The sequence below is a fragment of the Pristis pectinata genome, chromosome 16, assembly GCF_009764475.1.
Source record: "Pristis pectinata isolate sPriPec2 chromosome 16, sPriPec2.1.pri, whole genome shotgun sequence".
In the NCBI taxonomy this organism is placed as follows: domain Eukaryota; kingdom Metazoa; phylum Chordata; class Chondrichthyes; order Rhinopristiformes; family Pristidae; genus Pristis; species Pristis pectinata.
The window spans coordinates 24057397-24074298 of NC_067420.1; the positions used below are offsets into that span (position 1 = coordinate 24057397).

At 37.4% G+C, this 16902-nt stretch overlaps 1 protein-coding gene across 2 annotated transcripts in view; it reads left to right on the plus strand.

Moving 5' to 3' along the window:
- Positions 1-10515: 10515 nt before the first annotated feature.
- LOC127578793 (sterile alpha motif domain-containing protein 10-like) overlaps positions 10516-16902 on the plus strand; it is a 79545-nt gene continuing 73158 nt past the window's right edge. For both annotated transcript variants that reach the window (XM_052031246.1, XM_052031247.1), the window contains exon 1: positions 10516-10828. In XM_052031246.1, coding sequence (XP_051887206.1) covers positions 10816-10828 — 13 coding nt within the window. In that variant the 5' untranslated portion in view covers positions 10516-10815. The remainder of the gene's footprint in view (positions 10829-16902) is intronic.

Consider the following 16902-nt stretch of genomic DNA (forward strand, 5'->3'; position numbering starts at 1 on the left):
ACAAGGTAGCACACTCCGCTGTCCTATTATTGAAATGTAGTCTAAATATTTTGGTATGTACTTCATTTCAGATATAATAGTTTTGCTATAATCTGGAGAGGCATAACTGATGCTGCACAGTACAGATGGCAATAATATCTATTAGTTAATTAGTCCTTTGATGCATAAGTGTCATTGAAATCAACATACTATGAACAAAGAACAGTTAATGTTTTAGATTTAAAACAAATCTATTAACTGTTTGAAGATTTGGATTTGGAATGTAATATTATCAATTTATGCCCTCTTGCTGGCAGCAAATATGATTACATTGTCTTTAATATATTTGACTGGCACCGTTCATATTTCCATTTATTATTATTGTAGAAGGTGAGTTAGAAAGTCTAATTTAAATTCATAACATTATTACTTTACTCCAAATTCATGCTGTTATTAATGCGGCCAACAGACAACCAAAGAACTACCGTTAATAGCATCCCAATAGCCTTGAATCCTCTGACCATCATTCCTTCCACACAACTGCAGTTTGCATATGTGGCAATTATCCAAGCAAATCCTATGAATCTTTTATCCTTATGCAGTTATGCACTAGGCAAAGTTAGAGAAGGAGAAATAAGCTATGCATGGCTGCTCTTAAGACATTAACTTACAGATCTCAGTGTGTGCTTTTCTAGTTAACTGCACTCTTTCTTCAGGAGTTGACAGAAGCTATAATCTTCTATCTGTGCCTCTGGGCTAACAATAAGAAAGGTGTGGGGCTCCCTAGCTATAAGAGTGGCCACAAAGCACACATTTTGCAATTTTTTGATAGTAATACTTCAAAATATTAAAGTCCCAATCTAGCTCCAGGAAGATCTATGAATATTTAATTTTTTTGCATCCTTTTATATAGCCTGGTGACATAATTGATGTACAAAATACAATACTATTCCAGATGCAGATGCAAAAATGCTTAAAAGGCTGCATTAAAGCCCTATTATGCAGGTGCAAAGAATGTTAGTTATTTCTATTATGTATATAATGTAACAAACATTTCATAGTATAAGAGCATAAAATTACTTGATAAGTGTATAAATAAATTGACTGACATCCTTTGGATGATTTTAACAGAATTCTAAACCCATTTAAAATGAATATGTTAAAGTGCTGGTTGGCAACATCAATTTATAAGCTTGTTTTCTTTTTAATCAACTGTTATAATATAAAATTTACCATAAGTAAATACTTGGGCTCTCATAACTGATCTGATATCTTAATTCCATAAGAGTTGACGCGTTGCCCCGTGTTGACCTGCAGGATTGAACTATTGCATTGTTGCACAAGGTGAGCAATTGATCGGAATCATTTAGTTGAATTAAAACATAGAAATTCTCTTCATGTTTTTTCTTGCCACACAGATGGAGCCTCATTGAAGTCTTGTATCTTTTTAACTTTTCCCTCAGTGTTTATCTATCTGACTGAGATGTTGGTGTATATGATTCTAAACAGCTCAATCCCAGTGCCCTGTCTCAGTGGATAAGATAGAGGGCACACATAAATGCAATATTGCACCCCTCTGGAGGAGAGAGCATTGGCTTTGACTGTAGCGGCCATGTCAGAGGCTGTGGTCAGCAGCAGGATTACAGATCATAGACAATGTTTGTATGCATCTCTCTTTGATCCTTACCAGTTTCTCTGATGAAGCATTTCTGACCTGAAATGTTGACTCTGTCTCTCTTACCAATGTGCCGCCTGACCTGCTGAGTATTTCCAGCATTTTTTGTTTTTGTCTCAAATCTCCAGTATCCGCATTTTTATTTTGATTTTCAGCCCCCCACTTGTCCCTCACTTATCCTTATCGCTTCCTCCTTTGAGATAACCTGACCTGGCCAGGCAGTGGTTGAACATCAAGAGAGTGAAAATCATGGCACACTATCACATTTACAGCCATCAGCTCAGATACAGACTGTAAAGTCAGAGTAGAGGTTAGTCTGGAGGCAAAATCTGCATGTGGTGAGTCATCAGGTATAACCAGGATAAGAGGAAAGAGAGGGCAAAATGTCAGCTCTCAGATAATGAGAGAGAACTACAAAAGACTCAGATGAGAACCTCAATGTAACATCTTCCAGAAGAAAACTGAGGACCGTGCACAAAGAAATGCTCGAGTCCAGTATCAACCTCGTTGACAGTATTATGTAGAGCTTTGACCCTATCTTTTTCAGGATGGAACTGGTGGCCAGCTCCAATTCAATGTTTGTGTACCCAATCATAATGCAGCATCTGATGGCTGATGCTGTATCTTTCATTGCAGGGTAGACAGAATTGGTGATAGATTGGGAGATGGGAAGACGCAAGGTGCTGGTGGAATGGTAATGGTTCCGTTGAACACAAACTCCACTGCTCTATTAAGATGACAGCATACATCTTCCCATGGATCAGAATCAGGTTTATTATCACTGACATATGTCGTGAAACTTGTTGTCTTGTGGCAGCAGTATAGTGCAAGACATAAAGACATATGGATGCAACATAAATTTACTAGTTTGATTCCTGGGAAGAGGGAGTTTTCCTTTCAGGAGAGATTGAATAAGATTGGCTTATACTTGCTGAGTTTATGTGAAGGGTGATTTTATTGAAAAATAATTCTGGAAGGGATATGTGGAGGCTGTGCCCTCAGGCTGGAGAAACTAAAATTAGACATAGTAATCATGAGGTAAATGGTCAGTCAATTAAGGCTAAGGTAGGGGAAACCTGTAACCTTTTGAACTTTTCTTGCCTTGCACACTGTGCTTGCTCAATTGCTGAACAAATTCAAGAATTAGATTAATAAAATTTTGTACACTAAGGAATATGGAAATCAAGCAGCAAAGTGCCTGAGGTACAGGATCAGTTGGGCAGGCTGTTGGCACCACATGCCCTACAACTTCCACTGTATTTATCTTCTAAAGTCCTTACAAGGGTGATGACTGAAGTCTCTAATTTTTGTCATTGTTGAGTGAATCTATGTAGCTTGATAGGGGAGATGGTGCAGGGGGCAGGGTTTCAAGTTCTTGGATCATTGGAACCTATACTGGGGAAGGCGTGACCTGTACAAGAGGGATGGGTTGCACCTAAACTGGAGGGGAACCAATATCCTGGCAGGGAGGTTTGTTAATGCTTCTGGGAAATGTTTAAGCTAGCTTCGTAGGGAGGATGGGAACTGGAAAGACAGGTCAGTGAGGGAACTGGCAGGAGGGGTGATGTTAGGGAATGTAGTATTAGGCAGATTCCTGATAACAGATGTGATGGGACGAATGATTTGAACTGTTTGTACTTTAATGCTCGGAGTATTATGGACAAGAGTGATGAACTTAAAGCATGGATCAGTACATGGAACTACGATGTTGTGGCCATTACAGAGACATGGTTGAGGGAGGGACAGGAATGGGTGATTGATGTACCAGGGTTTTGAAGTTTTAGGAAGAATAGAGAGGGGGGTAAAAGAGGGGGAGGAGTTGCAATACTAATTGGAGATAACATATCAGCTGCACTCCGGGGAGACATAATGGAGGGCTCGGATACAGAGTCTATATGGGTAGAACTCAGGAATAGGAAGGGTGCAACCACTCTCTTGGGGGTGCATTACAGACCTCCCAATAGCCACCGGGACATTGAGGAACAGATATGCAAACAGATTAGGGAAATGTGTAAAAATTACAGGGTTGTAGTCATGGGAGACTTCAACTTCCCTTATATAAATTGGGACCTTTTTAGTGCAAGGGGGTTAGATGGGGCAGAATTTGTTAGGTGTATCCAGGAGGGGTTCCTAAATCAATATGTTGACAGTCTAACAAGGGGAGAGGCTATTCTGGACCTGGTGTTGGGTAATGAGCCTGGCCAGGTGGCTCACCTATCAGTGGGTGAGCAATTGGGGAACAGTGACCACAGATTAACTTTCAGGATAGCTATAGATAAGGCTAGGTATGGGGCTAGTAGGAGGGTTTTAAATTGATCAGGGCTAATTATGAAGGCATAGGGCAGGAACTAGGTAGAGTATAGTGGTAAAACCTTTTTGCTGGCAGGTCCACGTCAAACATGTGGGAAGTGTTTAAGGATCAAATACACAGAGTACAGGACAGGTATGTCCTGATTAGAAGGAAGGGCATGAATGGGAAAATAAGGGAACCATGGATGTCCAGAGAAGTAATGAACTTAGTCAAGAAGAAAAAGGACAAATATGTAGATCTTTGGAAGTTAGGATCAGACAGAGCATGTGAGGACTATAGAGAAGCTAGAAATGAACTCAAGAAAGGATTTAGGAAAGCCAGGAGGGACCATGAAAATTCCTTAGTAAGTAGGATTAAGGAGATTCCAAAGGCATTCTAGACCTACGTCAGGAATAAGATGATACCGAGGGAAAGGGTAGGACCACTTAAGGATAAAGAAGGGAATCTATGTTTGGATGCAGAGGATGTGGGTGAGGTTCTGAATGAGTATTTCTCTTCAGTATTGGAACAGGGTGGAAACATGTTAGGGCATTTAGAGGTCAAGGAGGAAGTAGGTGGATAAGTCCCCGGGGCCTGATGGGATATACCCCAGGTTACTGAGGGAGGCGAGAGAGGAAATTGCTGGGGCCTTGACCAGTATCTTTGTATCCTCTTTGACCACAGGTGAGGTCCCGGATGACTGGCGAGTGGCTAACGTTGTTCCTCTATTTAAGAAAGGAACAAGGGAAAATCCAGAGAGCTATAGACCAGTGAGTCTCACGTCAGTGGCAGGGAAATTGCTGGAGAAAGTTCTTAGAGATAGGATATACGAGCATCTGGAATCCAATGACTTGATTAGGGAAACCCAGCATGTCTTTGTGTGGGCCAAGTCATGTCTTAATAACCTGGTTGAGTTTTTTGACAGGGTGACGAGAGAGATTGATGAAGGTAGAACTGTAGATGTCATCTATATGGACTTCCGTAAGGCGTTTGGAAGATCCCACATAATCGGTTAATCAAGAAAGTTCAGATGCATGGGGTCAGTGGAGAATTGGCTGTGTGGATCCAGAACTGGCTTGCCCGTAGAAGACAAAGGGTGGTGGTTGAAGGGACTTATTCAGGCTGGAGACCTGTGACTAGTGATGTTCCGCAGTGATCTGTGCTGGGACCTCTGCTGTCTGTGATGTACATAAATGACCTGGATGAGTATGTTGATGGATGGGTTAGTAAGTTTGCAGACGATACCAAGATTGGTGGAGTAGTGAATAGTGTAGAAGACTGGCGACGGGTACAGCGTGATATAGATCAGCTGCAGATGTGGGCAGAGAAATGGCAGATGGAGATAAACCCGGATAAATGTGAGGTGTTGCACCTTGGTAGGACTTATGTCAAGAGAGAGTACACTCTTAAGGTCAAGACCCTTAGCAGTGTTGAAGAGCAGAGAGACCTTGGGGTGCAAGTCCATGACTCATTGAAAGTGGCTACACAGGTAGACATGGTGATTTAGAAGGCTTATGGAATACTTGCGTTTATTAATCGAGATATTAAGTATAGGAGTCAAGAAGTTATGATGCATCTCTATAGAACTCTGGTTAGGCCGCATTTAGAGTATTGTGTGCAGTTCTGGTCACCTCACTATAGGAAGGGTGTTGAGGCTTTAGAGAGGGTGCAGAGGAGGTCTACTCAGATGCTGCATGGATTAGAGGGCATGTACTATCAAGAGAGGCTGGATAAACCTAGGCTCTTTTCTCTGGAGCGGTGGAGGCTGAGGGGTGATCTGTTGGAGATGTATAAAATTATGAGGGGCATAGATAGGGTGGACAAGCAATATCTTTTTCCTATTATTGAGCGATCCAATACCAGGGGGCATGCACTTAAGGTGAGGGGGGTAGGTTCAGAACAGACGTGAGGGGTACGTTTTTTACTGAGGGTGGTGGATGCCTGGAATGCATTGCCTGATAGGGTGGTGGAGGCAAACTCATTGGGGGCTTTCAAGAAGGGCTTGGATGGGCACATGAATGAGAGGAAAATAGAGGGATATGGGCATTCTGTAGACAGAAGGGAATAGCCATATTGGCACAACATTGTGTGCTGAAGGGCCTGTTCTGTGCTGTACTGTTCTATGCTCTATGATATGTTGATTTGATGTTGGCACATTCTGTCATTGTGTTGAAATGGACACTTGAAATGATCAACAAAGATGGAAATTGCTGTGGATGAGTAATTGGGATCATATACATTGAAAGCACAGACTGATCACCTGTTACCTGACAGACTGGCAGAAAGAGACTTCCTATGTTGTTTACTTCCTTCCTTTCTTTTGTTTTTCCTTTTCCTTTACTCCCTCATCATTCTCATTCTTTTCCTCTCCCTTTTCTTCTTCCTCCTTTTCCTCTTTGTCTTCTCGTTCAGCAGCAGCTCCTGGCAAAGACAGAGCCCGCAGCTTGTGAAGTTTTGCAGCACAGATTTAACAACACCAGATTCTGATACCTGCTCTGCTGTATACAGCAAAGCTTCTCTGGTATAGTCCAGACAACAAAAGAGTTGGTTAAGATGCCGATGGACTGCTTTACAACAATAGGGTCGGTAGCATGACTTTTGTTATAGACATGTTGTCTTTGTATGGGTGGATTGTACACTGGATATCATCTCGCAGTAACCAGCCTTTGGCTTGCTATGTTGCATCATAAATGGAAGACACAGCAGACTGGGGCAAAATAAAAGCATGATATTGCTGCATAGACACTGGCTAATGACCATCAAGATGCACTGGTAATTATGGTCACATACCAGCTGTTCATATGGGGACCAAAACTCCTTTTAGTTTTGGTACAGATGTGGCATCCTCAATGAATGCAATCAATGGTACTCTGCATCCATGGCAAGCCTTATGATTCACAGTCCATCTGAAAAATGTTAGCAATGGAAAACTTGATGGCCAATCTGACCTTAACAACTGCTAGCCACAAGGTTCTGGCCCTACTCTGTGGCTCGAGTTGTAATTCCTGCATGAAGTTTGTTTCTGTTACCTCCATCTTTCCAAGAATTGCAAACTGCTGAGGTGCTCATGTGAGAATTATTCCCCGAAGACCTTTGCTTCCTCCTGTGTGTGCTTCTTTCCACCTTCTGTGGGAGTGACAAGCTTTTTTGACCTTCTAATTCTCACTGCCATGCTATACTTTAGGAGGAATGGTAATCAAAGCATTCATGGCAAGGAACCTCAGTGTTCCACTGAATCTTTGAAGCATAGATACATAATCCTCCGTTCTGTAACATCATTCCCCATGGTGTTCAAAAACTACCACAAGAACTTGAAAAATATGAAAAGGTACCTTATTCCAACCAACAATCCATAAATCAATCAGCAAATGTACAAGTAATTGGGAGTCCATTAAACATCAAGGGTTGTAGGAAGGTGAAAGATGGTTCCCCCAACCTGCCAAAAACTGAATATTCAAATCACAATTTTTTTGCTATTTAATGTTTATATTAATAAGTCATTGGATTTTGATCACAGCTAATAAAAATTTATGCTTCATTTCTTTGTTGCCATAGCTCAAAGTTTTTTTTTTGTACACAGTATGGAAAGGATGCTAACATTTCACTATAAAGCATGAAATAAAGAGAGTAATAAACCCTGTATATAAACAAGCTAGTCTGTTTAGACAGAGTGATGGTATTATCTGGCATGCACATACTGTACAGATATTTTACAGCATTAGTCACCATTTAATTATCAGAAGCAGGATATTGGCCTGATTCTTTTTTTCCTCTTTAAAACAGAATAGTGAGTTCAAATGCAAACGTGTCCCAATTCAGTTAGTTCAATTAGCTTAAGAAACAGTGGGTCTAAGATGGGACTTACACAATCATTTCAAAAAAATATTGATTTTTTTTCAGTAATTTATGTTGCCACTATCAATGAAAGTCTACCATTTTCATTTAAGTATTAAAATACTTATTTAAGCTTTCCATTATCAGGTGTTGATAATTTGTCCATAAAAACAACAATGGGACCTGATTCATGAAATACATGGATATACACACTTATTGATATCAGAAGACAACCGTAAAATCACATTGCCAAAATGCTTTGTTACAACCATATGTGTAAATATATGTATAAAGGTATAACATTAACTGGATAGGACCATGACTGCCAAGTTGCTTGTGACTGGGAAAATTTAGAATGTGGTGCACTGTTAGAGCAGATACTTTATATTTACAGGAAGTTTGTTAATTCAACGTCTGGTTTGAAACTTAAGAGTAAAGCCACAAATTTTGATAACTAAATCTGCACTGGATAGATGTAATTAAACCAAACAAGGAAAAATATGTTGAATCTTAAAAAGCCAAACTTGTTTTACCATGCACAATTTCCAAGAAAAATCTATATTACCTTAGGAAAGGTTGCAAAATTAGGTTTGAAATGAAGGGTGGAGATGCTCAGGGAAAGACAATAATAATTAACCTCCCAACAAGCTTCTTTGATCATTCTTAGCTCCATTCTTTTCCACCATTGCTCTGAGTATTGTAGAAATGCATCAATGCTTTACACCTACCACAAATGGTTGTTAACTTCAGAATAACTATACTGTTCCCTATAATTAAAGAAAAAGCAAGTCCCAGTAAAGATTTTTGTTTACTGTATAAAAGCTGGCAGTAGACTTGAAATGCTTTCGATAATACATATTGGAAAATAATGGTATATCTTGTATATAATTAAGGAATTTCATTAGCATTGACACATTAATAATGAGGAATCAAAATTCCTCACTATTAATTTATTACTATATATCCATAGTATCTATATAAAAACATTAATAACATTGCACAACAAGTAGTCTATGAAGGCAGTTCATTGGAATACTATGCGATCATTAAAGTAAAATTCGAGTTTATTGTCACATGAAAAAGTACGTGTGCACAGGTGCAATGAAAAACTCACTTGCAGCAGCATGGTCGTCCAGTTTTGTAACTTAATAATATTTTAAACAATTTATCTATAAACCTATTTTGTTTGCATTAACTTTGTGATTAAACATGAAGTTTGTCCCATCCTTTGCCCTTTTAGAGCCTCGATAACCGTAACGTCACTTAAAATGTTATTCTTGACTGCAAAGTACCTTAGGTCATCAAGGCAAGGTGATAAAGTGCTAGAAAAAGAATCATGTTTACTCTTTAAGATGTGCTTTAATCAACCCAGCTGAACCTGCTTTTGAACAGGAACAACTTACATGATGTAGACATTTTTGTATCCCAAGTTATCATATCCATCAATGAAAGAAACATTTGAAAGGAATAAATCAGTAAATGCTGAACCTAGATGGAACACTTAAGAGAGGAGACTGTAAAAATACATTCTAAGGTAAAGTGATTTGTGAACAGATAAAAGTTATGGCAGGGGTGTTACATGGTGAAACTGACATGAAATTGAAGGAAATGCACAAGCTAGAATTGGAAGATCAGATAAGTGACATTCAGAATTAAAGCAGAGAAAGATGATGAAAGTACTTGAAGGCAAAGTATTTTTGCATGCACATCATTGAGAACTGGGACAATTTGAAGCAATCATTGGGGTAATGATATTGTTGGTGGAAAAGCTGATCTAAATGAAAGGAAAGTTAGAAAAGGTTACAAGATATAAGCAAGTAGGAAGCCAGACCAGACTGTTGTTGGGAAGGTGGATATCAAACAGGAGGTTTTTGGAGTCAAAGAAAATTAAAATTAGGAAAATGGAAAGAGTTGACAATTGCATTTATAAAGAAAAGCATGATAATAATGATTGTGAAAATGAAAGGGGTAGTGGCAGACTATAGGGAGCCACTGCGCAAGGGTTACCAAGAAAAGATACTCTAATCTAACACAAGGTCAGCTTCCAAATGGGAACCTTTTCTTCAACTGTTAAGGCAAGTATGGGGTCCAAATGAGAGAGAAAAACAATTGGGAGGGAAAAACATCTAAATTGAATAATTCAGAAAGTTAGTAAAGACCAATTTTTGAGCTTCTTATGCTCATTCTAACATATTTGTATAATATTTACCAGCTCAGTTATTTTAAAGTTGAGTGTGTGTAAATCACCACAAGGCTTGTATTGACGTTACCTTCATGCTGTCAGTATGCATGTTTATTTCAATAGTCAATTTGAGGATCCTACAAACAGAAACATGAAGGGGATGGGACGAGGAGTTATTGATTCAAATGAACCCTTCTTGGTAAAAATGTACGAAGAATCAGTTGCATAAAATGAATGGTATAAAGGTAATGAATAATAGTTAATGCGACCTAACTGTATAAAGCAAGAATATGTGTGTTTGTCTTTTTAGTCTCGATCGGTTGGAGCTAAGGAATATTTTTGATTATTATGAAAAATAACTTTCTGCGTTTCCGATGGTGCTTTGAAAGTTGGTCCAATTCCGCGAATAGGCATCAATAAATTGCTGAGAGCCCGGCTGTCTTTGTTCTCTGCCACCTCGCCTTCTGATGCTGCACAGGTAGGGAAATACCAGAACCCATTCTTCCAGCGATACAAGTTGTGACCTGCATTTTAAGGATTGTCGGCATCGATCAGGTCACCTTTGCTGTTAATTTACTGTCTCTTCAGAAGATTCTCTCTCACAAAAGAATCCTTTCACATCGCAGCCGATGTGACGTTGAGAATCGGGCGTTTTTTTTGTGTGTGTGGATTGTCCCAAATTCAGCAGTTTGAAAGGAGGCTCCGGGCGTATTTCCGGTGGCCTGGAGGCGATGGGAGAGAGTGCATGAGCTGAAAACATCCTGTTACTGTCCGGCAGCATCCAGTGATTCTGCAGCCGACACATCGAGCGCCCGATCAGGATGGCAACCTTATAGACTGGCAGCATTCAACGCAATGGCTGTGGACGGTAAGTCGGGCACAAAGAGAGAATGCGGAGCTTCATAAAGGCTGAGTCTTGTTTATAATTTGCCTTCTAAAGACATTGAAACATGAATCTGAGCATGAGACGACCTACTAGAAAAATACATCACACCCTTTACTGTCTCATTTATTTTGTCGATTCGATATTGATTTTTATTTTCGTGCGCAGATCATACACTCGCAATATCTGGAGACTAAAGTGTATGGAGGCTTTCAGCTGTTGCCGATCTTGATTCATCAAGTCCCCGAACATAGTTTTAACATAAGCAAATGTTATTAAAAGATACTGTAGCAAAGTGATTATCCGGATAGAGTGATCATACATACACGACGGTGTTCTGCCTTTTCTCCGGCATACCGCGGCTGTAAAGCTTTAATCTTGGGTCTCTTTTGCTTGTGGCGTTTGCGTGTGGTACGAGTCTAGCGTGATTTATTGAGCAAAGAACACTTTTTTAAAAAAATGCAGAAGTTTAAAACCAATAGGTGGATAATTGTTATTTCATCTACCTCGGTCTGAGGACCGACCTCGCCTTGTTTGGTAATAGATTAAGATCGGTCATATTTGTCAATTTATATTGTTTTATTTGTTAATTTAGGTATGACTCTCACACTTAATTCAAATCTTTTGACTTAACGACGGTTGTGATTTGGGAGTGTGTAACAGGGTTTTAATAGATTATTTGTCCTAGTCAAAAAATAATTTCTTCCTTCCACCTTTCCCACCTCCAAAAAGAGTTAAATCTAAGGCTCTTAAGTGCAAATTTAACAGATTAGCAAACTAATACTGAACCCAAGGAAATGTAATTGTTTGACTCCCGGTTTCTTTCGTTCCATCATGTGAGACGTGGAGAGCCTAACCAATTCCATCAGAGTGTTTCGCTGCACTGAGGTAAGGGGTGAAGTTGCACACATCTTTGGCTGAAGTTGCTGGCTTTTCAGTTCTGTGGAGGCAAAATTGACATGTCAAGCACTTTCACAAATAGACATCAAAGTCTTACAAATTAATTGTTTTGGTCAGCACTGAACATATTGATAACCTCAAAGGATGGTTAGTTAATGGGGTGAACTTTCATTATTAATCACCCGAGTAATCTAGAATTTATAAAGACTCAATATGAACTTCAATTATATTGAATATTTAAAGAAACTGATTTTAAAAAGATTTCACTTTGTATCTCACTATTTTCTTCAAATTGCACTTCAATTTTATTTTAAGTTTGCAGTTCTAGGTCTTGTGAGCATTAATACCACGGACTAATGGGAGATTCTGTTATTGCAATTTCATGTATTATTTTTCTTGCTTAAACTTGTTTTAGAAATATAGAGGAATACCCGTTCATTTGTGGAACCTTCACAACTTATCTCTAGATAAATAGACTGATTAATTCACAGAGAAGTAACCGTCTGCAATAGATCAACTCATTTATCTTTTCACTCTACCCCAAGGCTTAGTAAGTTTTGGATGAGAGAAAGGATCAATAATGAATTCTGTATGAACTACAGATACAGTTAACAAGGCATGCCCACTGTGTTATTAATGAGAAAATGGAATATAAGTACAACTCAATTTTTAGATTATTGTACATTGAGTAAAGCAAAATTAAGATGAAATCTCCACAAATGGTCAGAGTTGAAGACAAATATTTAGTGAATAATCTGCTCAGTTAACTAAAAAAGTAGAATTATTAAGTTAACCCTTTTAATTTTTAAAAATTAATGGCTTTTAAATTTCTAAAAAAAGGTACCATAAATGAATATAAAATGTGACTTTCTGAGGTAAAATTACTTGATAATCTGCATATGTTGCCATATTGAGGAATTTTATTAAGTAATTCGTCTTCTCAGCATTCATGAATAAAGGCAGTAAATGAGGCTAATGCAATAGAGAGGAATTGCCAGAGAAACATAATTGAACTAGGTGAATGGGTGTACTGAAATGGAGGCATGATTAGATTGGATAGATGCTTGTTGGATTCCCATTGTTAATTGCTGAGTATAAACTGTTGCCAGAAAGCAAACCTAGAACAAATATCTATGAAATTAAATATATTCAAAGGGAATGTAGGGTCTTGCAGTCACAGATACACAGCTGGAATAGAAATTTATTCATGTCAAGGTCAAAAGATAAGGTGAATGATGCCCATTCCAAATGCTTGGATATCATTTCCCCAAGCTGATGGTTTTGAGTGCAGTAAATTGGTGGGGAACGGATTGTCTGGTGGGGGTGGGAATATCTGCAGTTTAACACTCATAAACCATGTTATGCAGGGGTGATTTAGTAAGGATCATCTCTTATTTGCATTGTTAAAATAATTAAGGCAATAAAGCAAATAAAGCAAAAGAAACAATGGTACATTTATTTGTAAATAGTAAAATGAAACTTTGACATTTCAAATATTCCAAGAACAATGGATTTTTCTAAAGTATAGCATTTCAATATTTGGAAAGATTAGCAAAATGGTAGCTGCATTAGTATTATTCCTTAAATGGTGTTTCTTACAATTAATCAAATTGTTCTTATGCCAAATTTTCAAAGATGAAGTGCACCATTTTTTTATTTTGAGGGTGCTTTCACACCAATTATTTTAGTTTTCTCGAGGCATTCAAATTTTATACTCGGGTTTGCATGAATAATGTTATTCTGAAAATAGGATCATAATATGGGTGATATGTGGGAGCTGTTTAATCACTTGCTTACGGCATGAAGGTGTCAATAATATTTCTTAATGGTAATATTGTCAGATTGCAGATAGTTAAGATGAAATCACAAAGACAAACTGTTTGCTGCATTGTAAATGTTCAGAATCAATAGAAACAATTAGAAATCAGATTCTGACTCATTTCCTGACAGCTATTACAGCAATGCAGTAAGAGAATGAATATTCACATCCTTTCCTTTGAGAATGTAATATGAATATTAAAGTTATACTTGACATAACAGTTATTACATTTAAATTATGGAGCAATCAGACACGTATTTATAACCTAGAAACATGTACTATACGGCGCACTTTCCTTGGGAAGAAGGGAGGGAATTAAATAGCCATTAACTAATGAAAGTGTGTCAAGAAAAAATGAAAATGAATTCCATTGAAAATGGATTATATAAATTGACCAGAATTAATGGAACAGGAGAAGAGTAGAATTTCCTGAGCTTGATTGAACATAACCACGATAAAATGAAAATAGAGTTAATATGCACGGTTCTTCAATAAGTTTGAGCATGTGAAGTGACTAGCCTTTTAAAATTCAACTCTAACAGCTTGGCCGAACAAATTTATGGGAAGTTGTTTTAAAACAACTCAAAAAGGTGTCACAAAGTATGTTAAATTTTTATAGTCATGCAATCTGAACTGTCCCTATCAAGAACATTTATCCAACATCTACTAATCACTGATTGTAGGTTATAGATGGTTTGCTGTTTGCGCTAACCAATGGAATGTCCAGTTACTGTATCCAGCAGTGTATAATGCATATAAGTACTTACAGAACTTGAAGCAATTAAATATTAATGTTTGAACAGATAGAATAGACTTACTTTCTCAATTTTTGACAATTGCCAGTGGTACAAAAGTCTCTCCAGCTGCTTCATAAAACATCTTGACATCTCACTGGACAAGCACTCCATGTGCTTCATTTTTCTGTTTCCCAGGTATTTTCACACTGCTTCTGAATCAGGGTTGATCCTGACTTTGAACAAAGATAACTAATTTAGACCTTGTGTGACGAGTACACTGAATCTTACCCATTTTAAATTTGTCAATATTAGTGATCAAGGTGTTGTCTTTTTGTTTGAAACCTATTTAGACAGCAATGCAAAAAATTAACTAAAAACACAATCATGTCTCTCAAAGCTCAGAAAATACCAGACCTATGGCCTTACTCTATGGCCAGCTTTTATATTTTATAATTAATTTGTATTTAATAAAGTGCTAGACATAAAATAATTCTGGTATCATTCAAGTGAGATGGTTTGGGAACATTGTAAGCAAAATTCACAGTTTCCAATGTGACAATGGGCTTTAAGGATATAATAATAGTAATGAAGAAATCAGCAATAATAAAGAAAAATAATTAATTCCTCATTTGTTTAATAAGTGCTAATTGAAAAGATTTAGCAACTTCCATTTTGACTGCTCATGACTTTATATAACTAAGTACTTATAAATTGGTGGTGAGTAACTGGACTTTTTCCTTGTGCCACACTGAATTTCTGCCAAGCCACTCACATGCTTGTGTCATCTTAATGTTAAATGGTATAATTTTTCACACTGAGAAGTGTACTTTGCAATCTTTAGCTTTAATATTGTATGTAAAAGCTGTCAAAAATTAAGAAATATATACAATTAAGAAGGTGAAACTATTCTGTTCTCAAAAGATTGAAAATATTCCAGTTGATAATTAGCTAGATTGAAGTTAAGAAGACTTCCATGGTACACAGAGCTCAATTATTATTGTCCATTAAACAAAGTCATTAGGGCAAATCAATGAATCATTTTTGAGCTTTACTTGTAAGGTTATCTCATATCTGCATGGTTAAATTTAATTTTACCAAACACAGGTAACATTTCTTAAACACATTTCACTCTCTAAATGTAAAGTAGGCTTTGATTTTCAAAGTTAGTAGGAAACCTAATTGCATGTAGAACAATAAATTTTTTGCATTTGGTTCAATTCTTTCTTTTGTAAGAAAATTACATGTGTCCATGTACAAAATATAAATTTGCATCGTTAAGTTCCTCAAATGATTGACTACTTGTGCTTGACTAGAAACTATAAGGTTAAATAGTTTTGTGACTTTTGCTATTAGTTAAGATTGATTTATTGTGCATCTCCGTGTCCAGTATTTTCATCTTAGAATGTTAAAAATCACTCAAAAACCAATGTAAAAAGTGGGATGTTTGGAAATGGAACTATTCAGTTGTGATTTCATGCTACATATAGCAATAGCAAGGAAATGTTGGCATAGAAATTTGATGGCCATTCCAGTTTCTGAGGCACTAAATGAGGACTTAAGCATTGGGCTGGCAGAAAGGCACAATTATTACAAGTCAGTCTTTCGTTGCCACCAATATTGATACAGGCAGGAAAAAAAAACACCCATGGATTGGGCCTGAAGCAGGCTGGTGTAGCATCTTTTTGAGATCTCTGTAATATTGATTTGTTTTGAGGTATACTTAAAAAAAATATAAATGTGGCTTGACAGGAGAATATTAAAATTAAATTGTTGCTTAACCACGAATGAATGTAGGTCAGCAAACATAAGGTGAGGAATGAATGAGTCTTGGTGTGAGTTCAGGCATGGAGGTCATCCTAAAGTTAAACTTTGTCAGTAAGTTTATAACGATTTATATAATAATTAATTGAAAACACCATGTTACTAAGTTCCAAGATTACTATTTTATCTGCTATTTCTGTTGCATATTAATTCAGTGGCTTGAATATTACAGTCTTATTCTGAGATTCTGGGTTGGACTGCTGCTCAGAGGTAGTCACCCTCAAGGAATGAGTGGCAGATTGAATCCACAGTGGAGGAGTGACACTGCTGAGTGAAGAAGAAAAACTCAACTGGGGAGATCAAGCAGATAAAAATGCTTAAGAAAATGTTGATTTAGCTTTCCCATTCAGAAATGAAGTTGAACTGCCTATATATTAAATGTTTGCTGTGACTTCAAATTGTCTAATTTCCACTGGAGAATGCTATTAGTATTATAGCAAAAGTGTTTATTGCATATGAAATAAACAACCCATTTATTTCAGGCAGCAATCTTAACAATGTTTTGAACATAAAAATCATTGTGAATTGTCATGCATATGATCCATAATGGTACTGTGGTAGGGATGTATTGATTTTATAATTCTCTGTAGGCCCCTTTTCATCTGATTGAAAGCAGTATATTGCAACTAATAGATCTGTACTATTGTGAGAAGAATTTGCACAGCCCCAAACCTAACCCAGCTCTTACAGGTTTAATATTTTTCTCTAGCTCATTTTTAATGTTGATACTATGCACTTGGGAGCAATTTTTTCATACTTTTCTAATAATGAAGTTAATGGAA